Source organism: Hemiscyllium ocellatum, chromosome 31 (genome assembly GCF_020745735.1).
Source record: "Hemiscyllium ocellatum isolate sHemOce1 chromosome 31, sHemOce1.pat.X.cur, whole genome shotgun sequence".
Lineage (NCBI taxonomy): Eukaryota > Metazoa > Chordata > Chondrichthyes > Orectolobiformes > Hemiscylliidae > Hemiscyllium > Hemiscyllium ocellatum.
The window spans coordinates 4,818,799-4,843,872 of record NC_083431.1 but is presented as its reverse complement, the minus strand read 5'-3'; the positions used below and the strand labels follow the sequence as shown (position 1 = coordinate 4,843,872).

Genomic DNA, 25,074 nt, shown 5'->3' with positions numbered 1-25,074 from the left:
TCACCCTCACCCCCCACTCTCATCCCTCACTCTCACCCAGCACTCTCACCCCCACTCTCAACCCCGCACTCTCACCCCTCACCCTCACCCCCCACTCTCATCCCTCACTCTCACCCCTCACTCTCACCCCCACTCTCACCCAAACTCTCACCCCCACTCTCACCCCCACTCTCACCCCCACTCTCACCCCCACTCTCAACCCCCACTCTCACCCCCACTCTCACCCCCACTCTCACCCCCACTCTCAACCCCCACTCTCACCGCCACTCTCACCCCCACTCTCACCCCCACTCTCACCCCCACTCTCACCCCTCACTCTCACCGCCACTCTCACCCCTCACTCTCACCCCCACTCTCACCCCCCACTCTCACCGCCACTCTCACCCCTCACTCTCACCCCCACTCTCACCCCCCACTCTCACCCCCCCTCTCACCCCCACTCTCACCCCCACTCTCACCCCCACTCTCACCCCTCACTCTCACCCCCACTCTCACCCCCACTCTCAACCCCACTCTCACCCCCACTCTCACCCCTCACTCTCACCCCCCACTCTCACCCCGCACTCTCACCCCGCACTCTCACCCCACACTCTCACCCTGCACTCTCACCCCTCACCCTCACCCCCCACTCTCACCCTCACTCTCACCCCTCACTCTCACCCTCACTCTCACCCCGCACCCTCACCCCACACTCTCACCCCGCACTCTCACCCCCCACTCTTACCCTACACTCTCACCCCCCACTCTCATCCCTCACTCTCACCCCGCACTCTCACCCCCCACCCTCACCCCCTACTCTCACCCCGCACTCTCACCCCTCACCCTCACCCCGCACTCTCACCCCGCACTCTCACCCCGTACTCTCACCCCACACTCTCACCCGCACTCTCACCCCTCACTCTCACCCCCCACTCTCACCCGCACTCTCACCCCGCACTCTCACCCCTCACCCTCAACCCCCACTCTCACCCCTCACTCTCACCCCGCACTCTCACCCCCTACTCTCACCCCCCACTCTCACCCCGCACTCTCACCCCGCACTCTCACCCCACACTCTCACCCTGCACTCTCACCCCTCACCCTCACCCCCCACTCTCACCCTCACTCTCACCCCTCACTCTCACCCTCACTCTCACCCCGCACCCTCACCCCACACTCTCACCCCGCACTCTCACCCCCCACTCTTACCCTACACTCTCACCCCCCACTCTCAACCCTCACTCTCACCCCGCACTCTCACCCCCCACCCTCACCCCCTACTCTCACCCCGCACTCTCACCCCTCACCCTCACCCCGCACTCTCACCCCGCACTCTCACCCCGTACTCTCACCCCACACTCTCACCCGCACTCTCACCCCTCACTCTCACCCCCCACTCTCACCCGCACTCTCACCCCGCACTCTCACCCCTCACCCTCAACCCCCACTCTCACCCCTCACTCTCACCCCGCACTCTCACCCCCTACTCTCACCCCCCACTCTCACCCCGCACTCTCATCCCCCACTCTCACCCCCCACCCTCACCCCCACTCTCACTCCCCACTCTTACCCCCCCACTCTCACCCCTCACCCTCACCCCCACTTACCCCACACTCTCACCCCTCACCCTCACCCCCACTCTCACCCCTCACTTCCCCCCCCCAGTCTCACCCCCCACTCTCACCCCGCACTCTCACCCCCACTCTCACCCCCACTCTCACCCCGCACTCTCACCCCCCACCCTCACTCCCCACTCTCACCCCTCACTCTCACCCCGCACTCTCACCCCCACTCTCACCCCCTCTCTCACCCCTCATTCTCACCCCCCACTCTCATCCCTCACTCTCACCCCGCACTCTCACCCCCACTCTCACCCCCTCTCTCACCCCTCACCCTCACCCCTCACTCTCACCCCTCACTCTCACCGCCACTCTCACCCCTCACCCTCACCCCTCACTCTCACCCCCACTCTCACCCCCACTCTCACCCCCACTCTCACCCCTCACCCTCACCCCCCACTCTCACCCCCACTCTCACCCCTCACTCTCACCGCCACTCTCACCCCTCACTCTCACCCCCACTCTCACCCCCACTCTCACCCCCACTCTCAACCCCCACTCTCACCGCCACTCTCACCCCCACTCTCACCCCCACTCTCACCCCCACTCTCACCCCCCACTCTCACCCCCACTCTCACCCCCACTCTCACCCCCACTCTCACCCCTCACTCTCACCGCCACTCTCACCCCTCACTCTCACCCCCACTCTCACCCCCCACTCTCACCGCCACTCTCACCCCTCACTCTCACCCCCACTCTCACCCCCCACTCTCACCCCCCCTCTCACCCCCACTCTCACCCCCACTCTCACCCCCACTCTCACCCCTCACTCTCACCCCCACTCTCACCCCCACTCTCAACCCCACTCTCACCCCCACTCTCACCCCTCACTCTCACCCCCCACTCTCACCCCGCACTCTCACCCCGCACTCTCACCCCACACTCTCACCCTGCACTCTCACCCCTCACCCTCACCCCCCACTCTCACCCTCACTCTCACCCCTCACTCTCACCCTCACTCTCACCCCGCACCCTCACCCCACACTCTCACCCCGCACTCTCACCCCCCACTCTTACCCTACACTCTCACCCCCCACTCTCATCCCTCACTCTCACCCCGCACTCTCACCCCCCACCCTCACCCCCTACTCTCACCCCGCACTCTCACCCCTCACCCTCACCCCGCACTCTCACCCCGCACTCTCACCCCGTACTCTCACCCCACACTCTCACCCGCACTCTCACCCCTCACTCTCACCCCCCACTCTCACCCGCACTCTCACCCCGCACTCTCACCCCTCACCCTCAACCCCCACTCTCACCCCTCACTCTCACCCCGCACTCTCACCCCCTACTCTCACCCCCCACTCTCACCCCGCACTCTCATCCCCCACTCTCACCCCCCACCCTCACCCCCACTCTCACTCCCCACTCTTACCCCCCCACTCTCACCCCTCACCCTCACCCCCACTTACCCCACACTCTCACCCCTCACCCTCACCCCCACTCTCACCCCTCACTTCCCCCCCCCAGTCTCACCCCCCACTCTCACCCCGCACTCTCACCCCCACTCTCACCCCCACTCTCACCCCGCACTCTCACCCCCCACCCTCACTCCCCACTCTCACCCCTCACTCTCACCCCGCACTCTCACCCCCACTCTCACCCCCTCTCTCACCCCTCATTCTCACCCCCCACTCTCATCCCTCACTCTCACCCCGCACTCTCACCCCCACTCTCACCCCCTCTCTCACCCCTCACCCTCACCCCTCACTCTCATCCCTCACTCTCACCGCCACTCTCACCCCTCACCCTCACCCCTCACACTCACCCCCACTCTCACCCCCACTCTCACCCCCACTCTCACCCCTCACCCTCACCCCCCACTCTCACCCCTCACCCTCACCCCCCACTCTCATCCCTCACTCTCACCCCGCACTCTCACCCCCACTCTCAACCCCCACTCTCACCCCTCACCCTCACCCCCCACTCTCATCCCTCACTCTCACTCCGCACTCTCACCCCCACTCTCACCCCCACTCTCACCCCCACTCTCACCCCTCACCCTCACCCCTCACTCTCACCCCTCACTCTCACCGCCACTCTCACCCCCACTCTCACCCCCCACCCTCACCCCGCACTCTCACCCCGCACTCTCAGCCCCACTCTTACCCCACACTCTCACCCTCACTCTCACCCCCCACTCTCATCCCGCACTCTCACCCCGCACTCTCACCCCCACTCTCACCCCCACTCTCACCCTGCACTCTCACCCCTCACCCTCACCCCCCACTCTCACCCTCACTCTCACCCCTCACTCTCACCCTCACTCTCACCCTGCACTCTCACCCCTCACCCTCACCCTCACTCTCACCCCTCACTCTCACCCTCACTCTCACCCCGCACTCTCACCCCACACTCTCACCCCGCACTCTCACCCCTCACCCTCACCCCCCACTCTCACCCTCACTCTCACCCCTCACTCTCACCCTCACTCTCACCCCGCACTCTCACCCCGCACTCTCACCCCGCAATCTCACCCCTCACCCTCACCCCCACTCTCACCCCTCACTTCCCCCCCCCAGTCTCACCCCCCACTCTCACCCCGCACTCTCACCCCCACTCTCACCCCCACTCTCACCCCGCACTCTCACCCCCCACCCTCACTCCCCACTCTCACCCCTCACTCTCACCCCGCACTCTCACCCCCACTCTCACCCCCTCTCTCACCCCTCATTCTCACCCCCCACTCTCATCCCTCACTCTCACCCCGCACTCTCACCCCCACTCTCACCCCCTCTCTCACCCCTCACCCTCACCCCTCACTCTCACCCCTCACTCTCACCGCCACTCTCACCCCTCACCCTCACCCCTCACACTCACCCCCACTCTCACCCCCACTCTCACCCCCACTCTCACCCCTCACCCTCACCCCCCACTCTCACCCCTCACCCTCACCCCCCACTCTCATCCCTCACTCTCACCCCGCACTCTCACCCCCACTCTCAACCCCCACTCTCACCCCTCACCCTCACCCCCCACTCTCATCCCTCACTCTCACTCCGCACTCTCACCCCCACTCTCACCCCCACTCTCACCCCCACTCTCACCCCTCACCCTCACCCCTCACTCTCACCCCTCACTCTCACCGCCACTCTCACCCCCACTCTCACCCCCCACCCTCACCCCGCACTCTCACCCCGCACTCTCAGCCCCACTCTTACCCCACACTCTCACCCTCACTCTCACCCCCCACTCTCATCCCGCACTCTCACCCCGCACTCTCATCCCTCACTCTCACTCCGCACTCTCACCCCCACTCTCACCCCCACTCTCACCCCCACTCTCACCCCTCACCCTCACCCCTCACTCTCACCCCTCACTCTCACCGCCACTCTCACCCCCACTCTCACCCCCCACCCTCACCCCGCACTCTCACCCCGCACTCTCAGCCCCACTCTTACCCCACACTCTCACCCTCACTCTCACCCCCCACTCTCATCCCGCACTCTCACCCCGCACTCTCACCCCCACTCTCACCCCCACTCTCACCCTGCACTCTCACCCCTCACCCTCACCCCCCACTCTCACCCTCACTCTCACCCCTCACTCTCACCCTCACTCTCACCCTGCACTCTCACCCCTCACCCTCACCCTCACTCTCACCCCTCACTCTCACCCTCACTCTCACCCCGCACTCTCACCCCACACTCTCACCCCGCACTCTCACCCCTCACCCTCACCCCCCACTCTCACCCTCACTCTCACCCCTCACTCTCACCCTCACTCTCACCCCGCACTCTCACCCCGCACTCTCACCCCGCAATCTCACCCCTCACCCTCACCCCCCACTCTCACCCTCACTCTCACCCCTCACTCTCACCCCCACTCTCACCCCCACTCTCACCCCGCACTCTCACCCCCGCTCTCACCCCTCACCCTCACCCCCCACTCTCACCCCACACCCTCACCCCTCACCCTCACCCCTCACTCTCACCCCGCACTCTCACCCCCACTCTCACCCCGCACTCTCATCCCTCACCCTCACCCCTCACTCTCACCCTCACTCTCACCCCCACTCTCACCCCGCACTCTCATCCCTCACCCTCACCCCTCACTCTCACCCTCACTCTCACCCCCACTCTCACCCCGCACTCTCACACCGCACTCTCACAGCCACTCTCACCTCGCACTCTCATCCCTCACCCTCACCCCCCACTCTCACCCCCACTCTCACCCCGCACTCTCATCCCTCACTCTCACCCCTCACCCTCACCACCACTCTCACCCCGCACTATCACCCCCCACTCTCACCCCCACTCTCACCCCCACTCTCACCCATCACCCTCACCCCTCATTCTCACCCCCCACTCTCACCCTCACTCTCACCCCTCACCCTCACCCCCCACTCTCACCCTCACTCTCACCCCTCACTCTCATCCCTCACTCTCACCCCCACTCTCACTCCGCACTCTCACCCCCCACTCTCACCCCCACTCTCACCCCCCACCCTCACCCCCACTCTCACTCCCCACTCTCATCCCCCATTCTCACCCCTCACCCTCACCCCCACTCTCACCCCCCACCCTCACCCCTCACCCTCACCCCCACTCTCACCCCACACTCTCACCCCCCCACTCTCACTTCCCACTCTCACTCCCCACTCTCACGCCCCACTCTCACCCCCCACTCTCCCCCTCACCCTCACCCCCACTCTCACCCCCACTCTCACCCCCCTACTCTCACCCCTCACTCTCACCCCCCCATTCTCACCCCTCACCCTCACCCCCACTCTCATCCCTCACCCTCACCCCTCACCCTCACCCCCACTCTCACCGCCACTCTCACCCCCCACTCTCAACCCCCACTCACCCTCCTCTCTCACCCCCACTCTCAGCCCTCACCCTCAACCCCACTCTCACCCCAGCTCTCACCCCCACTCTCACCCCAACTCTCACCCCTCACCCTCACCCCCACTTTCACCCCCACTCTCACTCCCCACCCCCCCCCACTCTCACCCCCCACTCCCCCCCACTCTCACCCCTCACTCCCCCCCACTCTCACCCCCCACTCCCCCCAACTCTCACCCCTCACTCTCACCCCTCACCCTCACCCCAACTCTCACCCCCCACTCTCATCCCCCATTCTCACCCCTCACTCTCACCCCCACTCTCACCCCCACTCTCACCCCTCACCCCGACACTCACCCCTCATCCCGACTCTCGTCCCTCACCCCGACACTCATCCCTCACCCCCACTCTCACCCTCACTCTCACCCCTCACCCCCCACTCTCACCCCTCACCCCCGCCCCCAATCTCACCCCCACTCTCATCCCTCACCCTGACTCTCGCCCCTCACCCTGACACTCATCCCTGACCCCCACTCTCATCCCTCACCCTCACTCCCACTCTCACCCCTCACTCTTACCCCCACTCTCACCCCTCACTCTCACTCCCCACTCTCACCCCACTCTCACCCCTCACGCTGACACTCACCCCTCACCCCCACTCTCATTCCTAACCCTCACTCTCACCACCCACTCTCATCCCCACTCTCACCCTTATCCCCCCCCCACCCTCACCTCCCCCCCCCACCCCGTTCCCTCACCCCCAGTTTCACCTTCAGCCCCATCTTCAGATGGATTACTCCCAGGATGATTAAACCAAATGTGTAAAGTCTCCTCACAACTCTCTGTTGTTAACACAAGTTGACATTTGAACCAAGTTCTAATAAATGTCATCAATAACAACTTGACAGGTTTGAAAATGCCACCTTTTGCTGGAACATTCTGTCATTCGGACAAATGGGAAATTGTGAAATTTCACACTCTGATGACAAGTTCACAGCCCACAGGAAAGGTACTGCTTGGTTCGGGAGTTCACTCTGATTTCCTGACCTATCGCCACGGAGGAAATGACAGCAACAGCCTCCCCAAAACGTTTGGTTTGTTAAAAACACTGCAAGGCTTGAACGCATTCCCTTCAGAGTGTGCTGCTGCTTCCCGTCCCTCCAAACTCTCGCTGAGCGATGGGTAAACTGCATTATTCTTTCATCATAAATACCTAAAGAACTGCAGATGCTGGAAATGAAAAACACAAACAGAAGCTTAGCAGGTCTGACAGTATCTGTGGAGAGAAATCAGAGTTATTGTTTAGGATCCAGTGACCCTTCTTCAAAACTGAGGAATTGCGTTGTGGGGTACAGTCACTGGACCTGAAAAGGTAACTCTGATTTCCCTCCACAGATGCTGCCAGACCTGCTGAGCTTCTCCAGCAATCTCTATTATTTCATCACCTGGGCTTAATGCCAATTTTTACTTTGTTACACTCCCATATGTTACTCTGTTTAAAGGAGCTGTGTAAATATTTCTCTTGACTTTTGGTTTTGATCAGATGCTCTTTCTTTGAGCTTAGGTCATCGTTTAGCACTGGAACAGTTTACAAAGATTTCTCATCTGTGCTGTCCCGGTCTGGTCTGATTCCTCCACTCAACTAAAGGCACATTGGTCTGAACCTTCCCACCTCAGCACCAGCAGAGACGTGGCCAGAATCCAGGTAAACACTGCCCGCGGTACACCGAGGGAGTGCCACCCTGTCCAAGTTACTGTTGTTCAGCCAAGACATTAAACCAAGGTTTTTATTCCTGATGAAAGGCTTTTGCCCGAAACGTCGAATTCGCTGCCCTTTGGATGCTGCCTGAACTGCTGTGCTCTTCCAGCACCACTGATCCAGAATCTGGTTTCCAGCATCTGCACTCATTGTTTTTACCACATTAAACCAAGGCCCTGTTTGCCTACAGGCTACAACAGTGCTGTGTGTGGGAGCTGTCTGTGATTATACACTGGCTGCTGAACATCCTACATTATACAAGTTAAAAACCACACTACACCAGGTTATAGTCCAACAGGTTTATTTGGAAGCACTAGCTTTCGAAGCGACACTCCTTCATCAGGCAGCTACTGGGGCAGGATCATAGGACACAGACTTTATAGCAAAAGATCACAGCATCATACAATTAAAATGATATGGGTTTATTCAATATATCATTTCAATTGTATGACACTGAGGTCTTTTTGCTATAAAGTCTGTGTCCTATGATCCTGCCCCAGTAGCTGCCTGATGAAGGAGCGTCGCTTTGAAAGCTAGTGCTTCCAATTAAACCTGTTGGACTATAACCTGGTGTAGTGTGGTTTTTAACTTTATACACCCCAGTCTAACACCAGCACCTTCACATCTTGTTTAAGAAAACAGAAGTACTCTTGTTGCCTCGGGTTACAGGAAGTCTGGATGGAGTGTGGAGAGGCAGGCTGTGAAAATACTTGGTATTGCACAAGAAGAATTGAGGAAATCAATTCCTGCTTCTTCAATCAAACCCTCAGAGTTTCCTCCGGGACTTTGTGGTTGGTCAGAACTCAATCTGCTCGACGAGAGCGAGGGCTGGGCAAATGGTAACACTCTGCAGCAACTGGAAATCTAAACCAGAAACCAGAAACACACAGCTCAGCCCAGTCCAGCCCAGCTCAGCTCAGCCCAGCTCAGCCCAGCCCAGTCCAGCCCAGCTCAGCCCAGCCCAGCCCAGCCCAGCTCAGCCCAGCTCAGCTCAGCCCAGCCCAGCTCAGCCCAGCCCAGTCCAGCCCAGCTCAGCCCAGCCCAGCCCAGCTCAGCCCAGCTCAGCCCAGCCCAGTCCAGCCCAGCTCAGCCCAGCCCAGCCCAGCTCAGCCCAGCCCAGCTCAGCCCAGCCCAGCTCAGCCCAGCTCAGTCCAGTCCAACCCAGCTCAGCCTAGCCCATTCCAGCCCAGCTCAGCCCAGCTCAGCCCAGCCCAGTCCAGCCCAGTCCAGCCCAGCTCAGCCCAGCCCAGCCCAGCCCAGCCCAGCCCAGCTCAGCCCAGCTCAGTCCAGTCCAACCCAGCTCAGCCTAGTCCAGTCCAGCCCAGCTCAGCCCAGCTCAGCCCAGCCCAGTCCAGCCCAGTCCAGCCCAGCTCAGTCCAGTCCAGCCCAGCCCAGTCCAGCCCAGCTCAGCCCAGCCCAGCCCAGCTCAGCCCAGCCCAGCTCAGCCCAGCCCAGCTCAGCCCAGCTCAGTCCAGTCCAACCCAGCTCAGCCTAGCCCAGTCCAGCCCAGCTCAGCCCAGCTCAGCCCAGCCCAGTCCAGCCCAGCTCAGCCCAGCCCAGCCCAGCTCAGCCCAGCCCAGCTCAGCCCAGCCCAGCTCAGCCCAGCTCAGTCCAGTCCAACCCAGCTCAGCCTAGCCCAGTCCAGCCCAGCTCAGCCCAGCTCAGCCCAGCCCAGTCCAGCCCAGTCCAGCCCAGCTCAGCCCAGCCCAGCTCAGCCCAGCCCAGCTCAGCCCAGCTCAGTCCAGTCCAACCCAGCTCAGCCTAGCCCAGTCCAGCCCAGCTCAGCCCAGCTCAGCCCAGCCCAGTCCAGCCCAGCTCAGCGCAGCCCAGCCCAGCTCAGTCCAGTCCAGCCCAGCTCAGCCTAGCCCAGTCCAGCCCAGTCCAGCTCAGCTCAGTCCAGCTCAGCACAGCCCAGCTCAGCTCACCTCAGCTCAGCCCATCACAGTCCAGCTCAACTCAGCCCAGCCCAGCCCAGCCCAGTCCAGTTCAGTCCAGTCCAGCTCAGTCCAGCCCAACTCAACCCAGCCCAGTCCAGTCCAGCCCAGCTCAGTCCAGTCCAGCCCAGCTCAGTCTAGCTCTGTCCAGCCCAGCTCAGCCCAGTCCATCCTGCTCAGTCTAGCTCTGTCCAGCCCAACTCAGCCCAGTCCAGCCCAGCCCAGCTCAGTTCAGTCCAGCCCAGCTTAGTCTAGCTCTGCCCAGCCCAGCTCAGCCTGGTCCACCCCAGCCCAGCCCAGTCCTGTCCAGCCCAGCTCAGTCTAGCTCTGTCCAGCCCAGGTCAGTCCAGCCCAGCTCAGTCCAGCCCAGCCCAGCCCAGCCCAGCTCGATCCTCGGTGGCGTTGTAGGGAGGGGATAATGAGTGAGGTTCCATTTGCCCAATAAAAGCCTGAGAGCACAGACCAGCAGCAATCCATTAATCTGCTCAAACTGAGGGAAAATACCGACTGTGCTGGGGGTCAGAAATAAAAACAGAAAGTGTTGCTGAACAAAGAGACCTTGGGGTGTAGGTTCATAGTTCATTGTGGAGTCACAGGTAGATAGGATAGTGAAGGCAGTATTTGGTATGCTTTCCTTTATTGGTCAGAGTATTGAGTACAGGAGTTGGGAGGTCATGTTGCGGCTGTACAGGACATTGGTTAGGCCACTGTTGGAATATTGCATACAATTCTGGTCTCCTTCCTATGGGAAAGATGTTGTGAAACTTGAAAGGGTTCAGAAAAGATTTACAAGGATGTTGCCAGAGTTGGAGGATCTGAGCTACAGGGAAAGGCTGAACAGGCTGGGGCTGTTTTCCCTGGAGCGTCGGAGGTTGAGGGGTGACTTTATAGAGGTTTATAAAACCATGAGGGGCATGGATAGGATAAATAGACAAAGTCTTTTCCATGGGGTCGGGGAGTCCAGAACTAGAGGGCATAGGTTTAGGGTGAGAGGGGAAAGATATAAAAGAGATCAAAGGGGCAACATTTTTACGCAGAGAGTGGTACATGTATGGAATGAGCTGTCAGAGGAAGAGGTGGAGGTTGGTACAATTGTAACATTTAAGAGGCATTTGGGTGGGTGTATGAATAGGATGGATATGGAGGGATATAGGCCAAGTGTTGGAAAATGGGACTAGATTAGTTTAGAATATTCAGTTGGTATGGACGAGTTGAATGGAAAGGTCTGTTTCTGTGCTGTGTACAGCTGCATGACTCTAAGTGCCGCTGCAGGTCTAACAGCGGCTGTGGAGAGAGTAACGATGAGAATGGATCATCAGACACAGAATTTAGACCAAATGTGGACCGTGTCATGCAACTGAAATGATATACTGAGCAAAACTAGATTGTTAATCCTTCCAAAATACATCTAGGTTTGTTCAATATATAATTTCAATTGCACAACACTGAGAGTTTTTGCTATAAATTCTGTCTTATGATCCTGCTTCAACCACCTGATGAAGGAGCCGTACTCCGAAAGCTAGTGCTTCCAGATAAACCTGTTGGACTAGAGCCTGGTGCGGTGTGATTTTTAACTCTGCACACTGCGCAGCCTTCAGGACGAGGGTGAGTGCTATCTGACATTGAATGGACATCACCTTCAGTACGTCCCATGATTTGTAGTTTCAGCCACACAAGGTTCAGGAGCAGGTCAACAGAAAGTTCCTGACAGTTGGTTTGGGTGTGACCAAACTTTATTTGTTAAAATGTTCTGAATCTTTCCATTCGCATGCAACCACTTTGTTGGTGATGTAACCACTTTCAACACAGGTTCCTGCATTTCCAGTTTGTATTTCCCCATTTTACAGTTTGACCAGCAACAGTTACCAGCTGCTTACTCAGCTGGGCAAGGACCAGGTAAAGGATGGAAACTGTTGGACAGTTATGTTCAGTGACAGAGACTGCAGTAGGTGCTTTGAATCAAACTGTTCATGGATGTTATGACAAACATCTGGAGCAGGTAGGACTTGAACCTGGGCCCCCTTGGTCAGAGGTAGGAACACTACCACTGTGCCACAACAGGCCCCAAAATTGAGTGTATTGCTAACTTCAATTATTTTATTGAATCACTTTTACAGATTTACAAATGTACATGTCTGGAACTATTCATTTCATTCATTGTCAAGGTATCCTAGAATCCCTACAGTCTGGGAGCAGGCCATTTGGCCCATTCAGTCTACACTAACTCTCTGAAGAGTATCCCACCCAAACTTATCCCCATAACCGTACATTTCCCATGGCTAATCCAGACCGTGTGTGGCATGGTGGCTCAGTGGTTAGCACTGCTGCCTCACAGCACCAGGGACCCAGGTTCGATTCCAGCCTTGGGTGACTGACTGTGTGGAGTTTGCACATTCTCCCCGTGTCTGCGTGGGTTTGCTCTGGTTTCCTCCCACAGTCCAAAGATGTGCAGGTCAGGTGAATTGGCCATGATAAATTGTCCTCTAATGCTAGGTGCATTAGTCAGAGGGAAATGAGTCTGGGTGGGTGTAGACTTGTAGGGTCGAAGGGCCTGTTTCCACACAGTCGGGAATCTAATCTACACACCCCTGAATACGATGGGCAATTTCCCATGGCCAATCCATCGTAACCTTCAGAATCCTGGGTTGTGGGAGGAAACTGGAGCACCTGGAGGAAACCCACACAGACACAGGGAGAACGTGCAAACTCCACACAGGTGGAGGTCGGAATCAAACCCGGGTCCCTGGCGCTGTGAGGCAGCAGGGCTAACCACTGAGCCACCATGCCACCCTGAATTTGGACTTGTAGTCATCGCTTGCTATCCTGGGATTGTGGGGAGCTGCCTTCCTGAGCCATGTTTACAGATTTGATACAACACATTGCCTCATTCAGCTAGTTCAGGGAGAGCCCACTTTGGTGTGGGGACCAGATCATACATTAGATCAAGAAGGAACGCTTTCTCCCCCCAGAAGAGGTTTTAATAACAACCAACAGTATCACTACAGCTCACTTTGACTGACATCGGCCTCCTCCTAGGAATACTCACTAAATAACATGAAATTTTCAGATTAAAGCTCTTGGGGAGATATTCCCTCACACTGTTGGTTGGGATCGACCTTCCAACTCATTCTCCCATTCCGTTCGTCAGCTGATTCAACAATAACAGAGTGGTTGAGAATATCTTGAATTTCCAGGGATTCCTGGAGGTTTGGAAATGCCAGATATGATGTCGCAAGGATCGGTGCTGGGTTCACTACTTTTTGTCATTTACATAAATGATTTGGATGCGAGCATAAGAGGTACAGTTAGTAAGTTTGCAGATGACACCAAAATTGGAGGTATAGTGGAATGCGAAGAGGGTTACCTCACATTACAACAGGATCTGGACCAGATGGGCCAATGGGCTGAGAAGTGGCAGATGGAGTTTAATTCAGATAAATGTGAGGTGCTGCATTTTGGGAAAGCAAATCTTAGCAGGACTTATACACTTAATGGTAAGGTCTGAGGGAGTGTTGCTGAACAAAGAGACCTTGGAGTGCAGGTTCATAGCTCCTTGAAAGTGGAGTTGCAGGTAGATAGGGTAGGGAAGAAGGCGTTTGGTATGCTTTCCTTTATTGGTCAGTGTATTGAGTACAGGAGTTGGGAGGTCATATTGCAGCTGTACAGGACATTGGTTAGGCCACTGTTGGAATATTGCGTGCAATTCTGGCCTCCTTCCTATGGGAAAGATGTTGTGAAACATGAAAGGGTAAATGAAAAGGCATGAGAAAGGGTAGAGAAGATAATTCACTGAATGTTACAAGGATGAGGAATTTCTTTCATGAGGAGAGTTAGGGAAGTTTAAGCTGTCCTCCCTGGTGACCTATCAGAGATGAGGTTTGTAGAGAGTGGATTAAAAATAACTCTGGTCAATGGATTAATATTTAGAGGTCACAGGCTCAAACTCTTTGACAAAATATTGAGAGAGGGGGTCGTGCCAAATGAGTTTCGCTCAGCTGAGCGTCTGGAACATGATCTGTCAGTGAGGTGGGAGCTGATTCATAAATAATTTAACACCTGGTTGAGGATGAAAATCTTACAGGGTTCTGGATTAAAAAGTGGGGACGTTGTTTCGGTTGCACACAGCAGACCGAGGCGATGTCAGTGAGCTCTTTCACAAAGTACGAGAATGGAGGAGAACGGTGCAGTCCAACTTGTAACAGAAGCTTCTGATGTATTTTTACACAGGGCAATGGATAAAAATCTCCGAATTGTCATGCAGCGTGACAGAATGGATGGTAATCAGGAGAGGTCAGTATCCTCAGCGGGAACAACACGATCAGATTTTTTACTCAGCTGTTACCATGTGCCTTTGGTTTGGTGGCTCGTGTTTCCATTCAGATGACGGGAGCTAAACGATGCAAGTTCCTCAGGTGACAACACTGCTCCTTCAACAGGGTCAGGTTGTCCTTGGGTTTTTTTTTCAGGAGGTCAAGGACACAGGCTCCGAATTGTCTGGGGTTGATCTACGTGGGGAAGCTTTAAGTTAAAAAAAACCCTTGTACAATGAAAGGAGCACAGCCAGTTCTCGCAGCTCAGCTTTTCCCTGGTCTGGGTTTGAGCTCTGGCTGTTCAGAGTAAACAGGCAGTTGGTTTTGAGGTTGTTGGTCAAACAAACGCTATATGGAAGAAGGTATTCCATGCCGAATCACTCTGCCACCTCTCTCTCTCCTCTATGACCCTGGGTTGGATTGTACCTTTTGTGCCGAGGGATGTTTATGGGGATTGTTGCAAGTATTTGGAACAGCATCATTTAGTCGGGATAATCTGTTGGGTTTTTCAATAAGTTGTTATTCTCTATTCTGTTCTCTTGTGTTTGTGTTTCATTCGGTAATCTTGTAAACAAATTCTGTTTTGTGTAAAACTAAGTGATTTGACCAGCTGCATCCCTCCTGGAATATCCACTGTCCACCTGATTAAAACACTGAGCAAACTTAGAGGCTACTTCCCTGAGATGTGTTGAGGGGGTCTGGTCTGGTCCATAACACTCAACAAAATCACGGGTGATTTTCTAGTTCAATACTTTCCCCTCCCTCCCTACAGCAACCACATGGTCTTTAACTTCCCTTCGAACAGAGCAACTTGAACACATTCAGTCCCCTGGACCAACAAAATCTAGAGATTCACAACTCTGAGGGAAGAAATCTCAGTTCTAAACAGCTAGCCTTTGACCCCAAGAATACAGCACTGTGTCACAGCTTGCTGACCCATGGGAAAACATTTCTCCTATTAAACCCCTTCAGAATCCTCTAAGTTTCAATTAGGTCACCTCTCATTCTCTTAACTTTGTCCACCCCATTCCCATACTGGCACTTTCCTCTTCTACACATGAGGGAAGGCAATGGTCCAGTGCTATTATCACTGGACTGTTAATCCAGAGACCCAGGTAATATTCTGGGGAACCTGAGTTCAAATCCCATCGTAGCAGATGGGGGAATTTGAATTGAGCAAAAAATATCTGGAATTAAGAGTCGAATGATGACCATGAATCCATTGTTAATTGTCAGAAAAAACACACCTAGTTCAGTAAGGTCCCTCACAAAGGAAACTGCCATCTTTACCTGGTCTGGCCTACATGTGACTCCAGACCCACAGTGAGGTGGTTGACTCCAAACTGGGCAATACGTGCTGTCTTATCCTGTGGATGAAGGGAAAAAAGGCAATACAGACCTTAACGGCTCCATTGGCGCCAAACGCCTCACCCCAAGAACCAATCGTTGTTACAGTCACCCCAGAATAAGTACACCCTGCTTTGGGTAATGTCACGGGGTTCCAGGTATAGCCTCCCTGACACCCAATATAATTCTAATCAGAGCACCATGTGTCTGATCCCTGGCCTGACCCTGCTGCCAAGTGCAAAGTGGAGATCTTTGAGTTCCTCTGATGGTTAACGGGATACTCTGTTCTGAGCCACTTGCTGGGCTGGTATAACGGAGGGGCTGGCCATCAAAGGGTTGTTCACCTCATGGCCTGATAATCCTCATTCCTGAAGAAGGGCTTATGCCCGAAACATTGACTCTCCTGCTCCTCGGATGCTGCTTGACCTGCTGTGTTTTCCCAGTGCCACACTCTTCGACTCCAATCATCACTAACCCTGAGCCTATCACGCTCCTCCCACCCCTACCCTATCCAGTGTTTTACCCGATATGGAGAGGACAGTGTTATACCGTCAGTGGAATATCTGTCCTCTCGGGCGGGTGTTAAACATTCCACCGCCACTCTCCAAACGGGGCCAGTTTTAACCCTTCACCCCCTCAAGCACCATCACTGAGAAAACAATTCTCCAGACGTCACTGTACAAACCAGGTTGGGTTGTGGAAGGTGCAAATTAGACACTGATCCCAAAATCAGGTTAGCACCCAAGGAGAGGGAGCAGTCAGCTTTTCTGGAATAAAACAATGCCCTGGGGAAACCCACCAGATCTGGAAGCATCTGGAGAGAGTGAGAGTGAGAAAGAGTGAGACAGAGAGCAAGAGAGAGAGTGTGTGTGTGTGTGTGTGAGAGAGAGCATGTGTGTGCATGTGTGTGTGAGAGAGACAGAGTGAGAGCGAGCGTGAGAAAGAGAGAGAGAGAGAGTGTGTGTGTGCATGTGTGAGAGAAAGAGAGAGAGTATATGTGTGCATGTGTGTGAGAGAGAGACAGAGTGAGAGCAAGCGTGAGAAAGAGAGAGAGAGAGAGCGTGTGTGTGTGTGAGAGAGAGAGAGAGAGATAGCATTGAGTCAAATATTGCTGTTACTGTGATTATTGCTGGAGAATAAGAAAACTGCCAAAACTTTGTGTCTAATGCTCATCAGGACAGAGAAGAGAATGCCAAACCTCAAAGGGAACATCGATTTATACCACATGAGTTGGTAAATTGATTCAGATTGGTCAAGTTATTACCATGGGGGGAATACAACAGGGAACCGAGCTGACTTCCTGTTTGTTTTTTTAAATCCCTTTGAGATTTGCTGTCCTTAAATCACGTTCGGAGTGTACAGCACAGTTCCTCAAATCCAAATCCTACCATGTGACTATCCAAACAATGAACTGATTTTGCTTTTGCTCTAACTCTCAGCAGTCTGAAGCATGAACTGACAGAGTTGTTGTTCGCTTGCATAGCCGATGGGAATATGGAGGAACTTAACAGAATACTCAGCATTGTTCAGGCGACCCAAGTGAAGCTGACGGAGCTAACAGGTACTGGCTCACATCAGCTCACTGTTTTATGGAATCACACAGAGGCCGCGCTCCACACAAGGCTCCCACATCTCACTTGTCAGAATACATCAACCATAGAAACAGGTCACAAAGTTCAACCTGACAGTGCTATTATATGCTCCATACCAGTCTTGTCCCATCTCGACTTGGTCACACCCTGTCAATGTACATTACTATTCCTTTCACACTTACTCATTTTACAGTCATAGAGTCAGAGAGACAGAAACAGAGCCCTTGGTCCAAATGCTGACCAGATATCCCAACCCAATCTAGTCCCACCTGCCAGCACCCGGCCCATATCCGTCTAAACCCTTCCTATTCATATACCCATCCAGATGCCTCTTAAATGTTGCAGTTGTACCAGCCTCCACCACTTCCTCTGGCAGCTCATTCCATACACGTACCACCCTCTGTGTGAAAACGTTGCCCCTTAGGTCCCTTTTATATCTGTCCCCTCTCACCCTAAACCTCTAGTTCTGGGCTCCTTTATCCGGGGGAAAAGACCTTGTCTATTTACCCTATCCATGCCCCACATTATTTTATAACTGTTTATAAAATTGTTAATAACAGCTATTTCAGCGCCCATTTCAGGATGCCCCTGCCCAAGTGTTCTGGTTTGAGAGGGCAGTTAACTCACTGAGGATCAGGGATCACAAACCCATAGAGAGACGACAAATAACCTTTCCAAAAACGACATGAGTGAGGCAGATGAACTTTTACAATAAAAGTTAACAATTTTCATGGTCACCACGATCAATGCCAGATATCAATCAGTTGAACTTAAATCCCACAATCCATCAGTGACCCCATGCCCCCCCCCCCCATCCCAAGCACTGGCCTCAGGCTCTGGAATGTTACCCAGCAATCTGACCCCGACACTATCACGCTCCCGAAATCCTACTCGTCCCAATCCCTGTGGTCACTTGGGATTGAGGGGTGAAGGGGGGGTGAGGGTGTGAGAGGAGTGAGTGTGGGAGGGAGGTGAGTCTGGGGGATGAGTGTGGGGGAGAAGTGTGAGGGGGGAAGTGTGGGAAGGGTGAGTGTGGGAGGGGGGAGTGTGTTGTGAGAGTGTGTGGGGAGGGAGTGTGGGAGGGGGTGAGTGTGGGGAGGGAGTGTGGGAGGGGGTGAGTGTGGGAGGGGGGAGTGTGGGAGGGGTGAGTGTGGGAGGGGTGAGTGTGGGAGGGGGGAGTGTGTTGTGAGAGTGTGTGGGGAGGGAGTGTGGGAGGGGGTGAGTGTGGGGAGGGAGTGTGGGAGGGGGTGAGTGTGGGAGGGGGGAGTGTGGGAGGGGTGAGTGTGGGAGGGGTGAGTGTGGGAGGGTGAGTGTGGGAGGGGGAGTGTGGGGGGGTGAATGTGGAGGGAGAGTGTGGGGGAGTGTGGTGGGGTGTGTGGGGGGGAGTGTGTGGGAGTGTGTGAGAGGAGAAAGTGTGGGAGAGAGTGTTGGGGGAGTGTGGGGGTAGTGTAGAGGGGAATTGTAGGAGGGGTGAGTGTGGGAGGGAGTGTGGGGGGGATTGTGGGGGGGAAGTGTGGGGGGAGTGTGGGGAGTGTGTGGGGGGGTGAGTGTGGGAGGGGGAAGTGTGGGAGGGGTGAGTGTGGGAAGGGGTGTGTGGGGTAGTTTGGGGGGGAAGTGTGTGGGGGAGTGTGTGGGGGGGAGTGTGGGGGGGGGAGTCTGGGGTGGGAGTGTGGGGGGTGGGGTGTGGGGGATGTGTGTGTGGGGTGTGTGTGTGGGGGGGTGAGTGTGGGGGGGAGTGTGGGTGGGGAGTGTGTTGGGGGTGTGAGTGTGGGGGGGGAGTGGGGGGTGAGTGTGGGGGTAAGTGTGAGAGGGCAATGAGTATGTGGGAGGGTGAGTGTGGGGGGTGTGAGTGGGAGGGAGAATGTGGAGGGTGAGGTGTGGGAGGGGGGAGTGTGGGGGGGGAATGTGGGGGGAGTGTGTGAGAGGAGGAAGTATGGGAGGGAGTTTGGGGGGATTGTGAGGGTGTGTGTGTGGGGGGAACTGTGGTAAGGGGGGATGTGGGGAGTGAGTGTGGGAGGGAGTGTGTGGGGGGATTGTGGGGGGGGAGTGTGGGGGGTGAGTGTGGGGAGTGAGTGTGGGGGGGAGTGTGAGGGGGTGTGTGGGGGGTGAGTGTGGGGAGGAGTGTGGGGGGTGAATGTGGGAGGGGAAGGTGGGGTGTGTGTCCATGGGGTGAGTGAGTGTGGGGGGCAAGTGTGGGAGGGTTGAGTGGGGGTAGTATGGGGGAGAGTGTATGGCGGAGTGTGTGGGGGAAGTGTGGTGGGGAAGTGTGGGGGGTGAGTATGTGGGGGGAGAGTGTGTGGGGGTGAAGTGTGGGATGGGGGAGTATGGGAGGTGAGCGTGGGAGGAGGAAGTGTGGGGGATTGAGCGTGGGAGGGGGAGGGGCAAGTGTGGGGGGAGTGAGTGTTATGGGAGTGTGGAGGGGGAGTGTGCAGGATGAGTGTGGGGGGTGAGTGTGACGGGGGAGTGTGGGTAGGGGGCGAGTGAGTATGTGGGGGAGTGTGTGTGGGGGGAGTGTTGGGGGCGAGTGTGGGGGGTTTGTGGGGTGGGAGTGTGGGGAGTGAGTGTGGGGGGGGAGTGTGTGGGAGGTGAGTGTGGGGGGGAATGTGGGAGGAGAGTGCGGGAGGAGAGTGTGGGGGGTGTGTAGGGGGGAGTGTGGGGGGGTGTGGGGGGGAGTGTGGGGGGAAGTGTGGGGGATATGAGTGTGGGAGGGGAGTGTGGGGGGTGTGTAGGGGGGAGTGTGGGGGGGGTGTGGGGGGGAGTGTGGGGGGAAGTGTGGGGGATATGAGTGTGGGAGGGGAGTGTGGGGGGTGTGTAGGGGGGAGTGTGGGGGAAGTGTGGGGAGTGGAGTGTGGGGTTGTGTGTATGGGAGGGTGAGTGTGGGGTGTGAGTGTGGGGAGCTGTGGGGGGGTGAGTGTGGGGGGAAAGTGTGAGAGGGCAATGAGTATGTGGGGGGGTATGTGGGGGGAGTGTGGACGGGGAGTGTCGGGGGGTTGGGGGCTGAGTGAGTGTGGGGGATGAGTGTGGGAGGGGGAATGTGGAGGGGAGAGTGGGGTGGGAGTGTGTGGGTGTGTGGGGGGAGTGAGTGGGGGAGTGAGTGGGGGAGTGAGTGGGGGGAGTGAGTGTGGAGTGAGTGGGGGGAGTGAGTGGGGGAGTGAGTGGGGGGAGTGTGGGGGGTAGTGTGGGGCAGGAGTGTGGGGTGTGTGTGGGGGAGGAGTGTGGGGCATGTGTGGGGGGGGAGTGTGTGGGGGAGTGTGTGGGGGGAGTGTTGGGGGGGTGTGGGGATTGAGTGTGGGAGTGGGGAGTGTGGGAGGGGTGAGTGTGAGAGGGGTGAGTGTTGGAGGGGAGTGTGGGGGAGAGTGGGAGGGGAGCATGGGGAGAGTGTGGGGGGAGTGTGGGGGGATGAGTGTGGGAGGGGAGTGTGGGAGGGGAATGTGGGAGGGGAGTGTGGGGAGAGTGTGAGGAGAGTGTGGGAGGGAGTGTGGGATGTGAGTGTGGGAGGGGAGTGTGGCAGGGGAGTGTGGGAGGGGAGTGTGGGAGGGGAGTGTGGGAGGGAGTGTGGGAGGGGAGTGTGGGGGGGGAGTGTGGGAGGGGAGTGTGGGAGGGGAGTGTGGGAGGGAGTGTGGGAGGGGAGTGTGGGGGGGGAGTGTGGCAGGGGAGTGTGGCAGGGGAGTGTGGCAGGGGAGTGTGGGAGGGGAGTGTGGGAGGGAGTGTGGGAGGGGAGTGTGGGAGGGGAGTGTGGCAGGGGAGTGTGGCAGGGGAGTGTGGGAGGGGAGTGAGGGAGGGAGTGTGGGATGTGAGTGTGGGAGGGGAGTGTGGCAGGGGAGTGTGGGAGGGGAGTGTGGGAGGGGAGTGTGGCAGGGGAGTGTGGGAGGGGAGTGTGGGAGGGAGTGTGGGAGGTGAGTGTGGGAGGGGAGTGTGGGAGGGGAGTGTGGGAGGAGAGTGTGGGGAGAGTGTGGGGGGGAGTGGGTGGGGAGTGTGGGGGGGAGTGTGGGGGGGGTGTGGGGTGTGAGTGAGGGGGGTGGGGGGTGTGAGTGTTGGGGGGGAGTGTGGGAGGGGAGTGTGGGAGGGGAGCGTGGGGAGGGAGCGTGTGGAGAGTGTGAGGGGATGAGTGTTGGAGGAGAGTGTGGGAGGGGTGTGTGGGGAGAGTGTGGGTGGGTGAGCGGCTGAGTGAGTGTGGGGGGTGAGTGTGGGAAGAGTGTGGGGGTAGTGTGGGGGGTGTGTGGAGGAGTGGGGGGCTGAGTGAGTGTGGGGGGGTGAGTGTGGGAAGAGTGTGGGGGTAGTGTGGGGGGTGTGTGGAGGAGTGGGGGCTGTGAGTGTGGGGGGGAGTGTGGGGGGGGAGTGTGGGGGGGAGTGTGGAGGAGTGGGGGCTGAGTGAGTGTGGGGGGAGTGTGGGGGGAGTGTTGGGGGGAGTGTGGGGGGGAGTGTGGAGGAGTGGGGGCTGTGAGTGTGGGGGGGAGTGTGGGGGGGGAGTGTGGAGGAGTGGGGGCTGAGTGAGTGTGGGGGGGAGTGTGGGGGGGGAGTGTGGGGGGGGAGTGTGGAGGAGTGGGGGCTGAGTGAGTGTGGGGGGGGAGTGTGGGGGGAGTGTTGGGGGGGGAGTGTGGGGGTGGGGGAGTGTGGAGGGAGTGTGGGGCTGGGTGAGTGTGGGGGTAGTGAGTGTGAGGGGTGTGGGCTGCTCCATCCTGCTGCTGCTAGGGGCTGGGTAACTGTCCCGGGATGATAGACCGTCAGGAGCAGCAGCTCACCCTGACCTGGGCCACTCACTCACTCTCAATGAAAAGCCACTTGTTAAACAAGACCCTGGGTCAGTTTTACTGATTCCAGGTGTTTATTAATGGAATTTAAAAGGGCAGGCGGGAGTTTGGGGTGGTCATTACCAAAGGCCACTCGTCCAGTGGGGTATGGGGTCACCAGACATTCACTAACCCAGCTCCACAAGACCACCCTGAGACTCCCAGTGGATGGTTGTTCTGTGTGTGAGTGTGTGTGCGCGTGAGTGTGAGTGTGAGTGTGTGTGTATATGAGTGTGTGTGCATGTGTGTGTGTGTGTGAGTGTGTGTGTGTGTGTGTGTGCGTGCATGTGTGTGTGAGTGTGAGTGTGTGTATGAGTGAGTGTGTGTATATGAGTGCGTGTGCATGTGTGTGTGTATGAGTGTGTGTATATGAGTGTGTGTGAGCGAGTGTGTGTGTGTGTGTGTATGAGTGTGTGTGAGCGAGTGTGTGTGTGTGTGTGTGTGAGTGTGCGTGCATGTGTGTGTGCATGTGTGAGTGTGCGTGCACGTATGTGTGCATGTATGTGTGTGTATGTGCGCGCGAGTTTGTGTGTGTGTGTGTGTGTGTGTGTGCATGTGTGAGTGTGCGCACGTGTGTGCGTGTGCGTGCGCATTTGTGAGTGCGCATGTGTGTGCGCTCGAGTGTGTGTGTGTGTGCGTGTGTGTGAGTGCGTGTGAGTGTGTGCATGTGTGTCTGCGTTGGCCTTGTGTGTACATTGCAATGGGCAGGATAACATGGAGTATAAAAGGAAACTGTTAATCTTGTATAGATCCGAGGACAGGGAAGAGCTGCCTGATGAAAGCGTTACTGAATCTGAACAGCAATACCAACGAAATCATTGAGAAACTGTTTGCAGTCGCAGAGAGAGATAATTGTTTAAAACCACTGATTAATGCTGCATATTGTGATAAAGATTATAAAGGTAGGTGAACACAATGGGAGCTGCTGGATCCAAGAACATGGTACTGGAAGGTTTCACCAGCATCATGGAATGGCTCTACCTCCTTTAACACCCATTCTGGATGCTCTGAGAATGCAAACGCACTGAATAAGCTACAATACCACTTCCCCACTCTAGATGATGATAAAGTGCTGTGCTGTTGGATTGGTTAGTCACTCAGCTTCTCCCCAAATATCACCCACTCACAGCATCAGTAAACTCAATACCCAATTCTGAACCCAGCCCATAACGTCCTGACCCCCTGACCCCCCATCATTCATAACCACAATGCCCCTAACCAGAGACAGCCATTGGGAAGAAAGCTGCCCAGGTTCGTGTCAGGGTCACCGTCGACCGACCATGTAAACCCACGGAAAAGCTGGAATAAAATTCAAGAGCCCCATTGGGTCTCCCTAAGGTATCTCTCAGAGTGTGTTGGGAGGGGTGGTCGGGTGGAGGGGGGAGTGTAGTTGAGCCTAGAGATAGGGAGCAAAATTCTCCGCACTTAGCCCGAACTCCGACCCAGCAGGGAGTGGGAGACCAGGCTGAGTACATTGACAGTGGAGCCAAACTCCCCTTGATGAGGTCAAAGGTATAACAGTGGGAGACTGGGGTAAGGGTGGGGGGTCTGAGTAAATGATGGAGGAGGAGGAGGAAGGATTTGAGAAGGGCTTTGCAGTGTATTTCAGAGGGATGGGGTATTTGAGAGAGATGGGGCATTTGAGAGCGATGGGGCATTTGAGAGAGATGGGGTATTTGGGAGAGATGAGGTATTTGAGAGGGATGGGGCATCTGAGAGGGATGGGGCATTTGAGAGTGATAAGACATTTGAGAGGGACAGGGTATTTGAGAGAGATGGGGTATTTGAGAGGGATGGGGTATTTGAGAGGGATGGGGTATTTGAGAGTGATGGGGTATTTGAGAGAGATGGGACATTTGAGAGGGATGGGGTATTTGAGAGTGATGGGGTATTTGAGAGGGATGGGGTACTTGAGAGAGATGGAGCATTTGAGAGGGATGGGGTATTTGAGAGCGATGAGGCATTTGAGAGAGATAAGGCATTTGAGCGTGATGGGGCATTTGAGAGAGATGGGGCATTTGAGAGGGATGGGGCATTTGAGAGAGATGGGGTATTTGAGAGCGATAAGGCATTTGAGAGGGATGGGGCATTTGAGAGCGATGGGGTATTTGAGCGTGATGGGGTATTTGAGAGGGATGGGGTATTTGAGGCACGATGGGGTATTTGAGAGTGATGGGGCATTTGAGAGAGATGGGGTATTTGAGAGCGATGAGGCATTTGAGAGAGATAAGGCATTTGAGAGTGATGGGGCATTTGAGAGGGATGGGGTATTTGAGAGAGATAAGGCATTTGAGAGGGATGGGGTATTTGAGAGCGATGAGGCATTTGAGAGAGATAAGGCATTTGAGAGGGATGGGGCATTTGAGAGCGATGGGGTATTTGAGAGGGATGGGGTATTTGAGAGGGATGGGGTATTTGAGAGGGATGAGGCATTTGAGAGCGATGGGGTATTTGAGAGCGATGGGGTATTTGACAGAGATGGGGTATTTGAGAGGGATGGGGTATTTGAGGCACGATGGGGTATTTGAGAGGAATGGGGTATTTGAGAGGGAGGAGGCATTTGAGAGCGATGAGGTATTTGAGAGAGATGGGGTATTTGAGGCACGATGGGATATTTGAGAGCGATGGGGTATTTGAGCGTGATGGGATATTTGAGCACGATGGGGTATTTGAGAGGGATGGGGTATTTGAGAGGGATGCGGTATTTGAGAGAGATGGGGTATTTGAGAGGGATGGGGTATTTGGGAGTGATAGGGTATTTAAGAGAGATGGGGCATTTGAGAGGGATGGGGTATTTGAGAGAGATGGGGTATTTGAGAGAGATGGGGCATTTGAGAGGGATGGGGTATTTGAGAGGGATGGGATATTTGAGAGAGATGGGGTATTTGAGAGTGATGGGGTATTTGAGAGTGATGGGGTATTTGAGCACGATGGGATATTTGAGAGGGATGGGG

General features: G+C 56.0%; 1 protein-coding gene across 9 annotated transcripts in view; it reads left to right on the top strand.

Moving 5' to 3' along the window:
- Positions 1 to 25,074, top strand: part of LOC132830288 (transient receptor potential cation channel subfamily V member 3-like) — a 66,965-nt gene that overhangs the window by 9,433 nt on the left and 32,458 nt on the right. For 4 of the 9 annotated variants that reach the window (XM_060847840.1, XM_060847839.1, XM_060847841.1 and 1 more), the window contains exons 2-5: positions 7,953 to 8,093; positions 14,309 to 14,371; positions 17,178 to 17,299; positions 22,870 to 23,022. In XM_060847840.1, the coding sequence (XP_060703823.1) occupies positions 14,313 to 14,371; positions 17,178 to 17,299; positions 22,870 to 23,022 (334 nt within the window). In that variant the 5' untranslated portion in view covers positions 7,953 to 8,093; positions 14,309 to 14,312. The remainder of the gene's footprint in view (positions 1 to 7,952; positions 8,094 to 14,308; positions 14,372 to 17,177; positions 17,300 to 22,869; positions 23,023 to 25,074) is intronic. The other 5 variants (XM_060847844.1, XM_060847843.1, XM_060847847.1 and 2 more) reach the window with 5 other exon arrangements.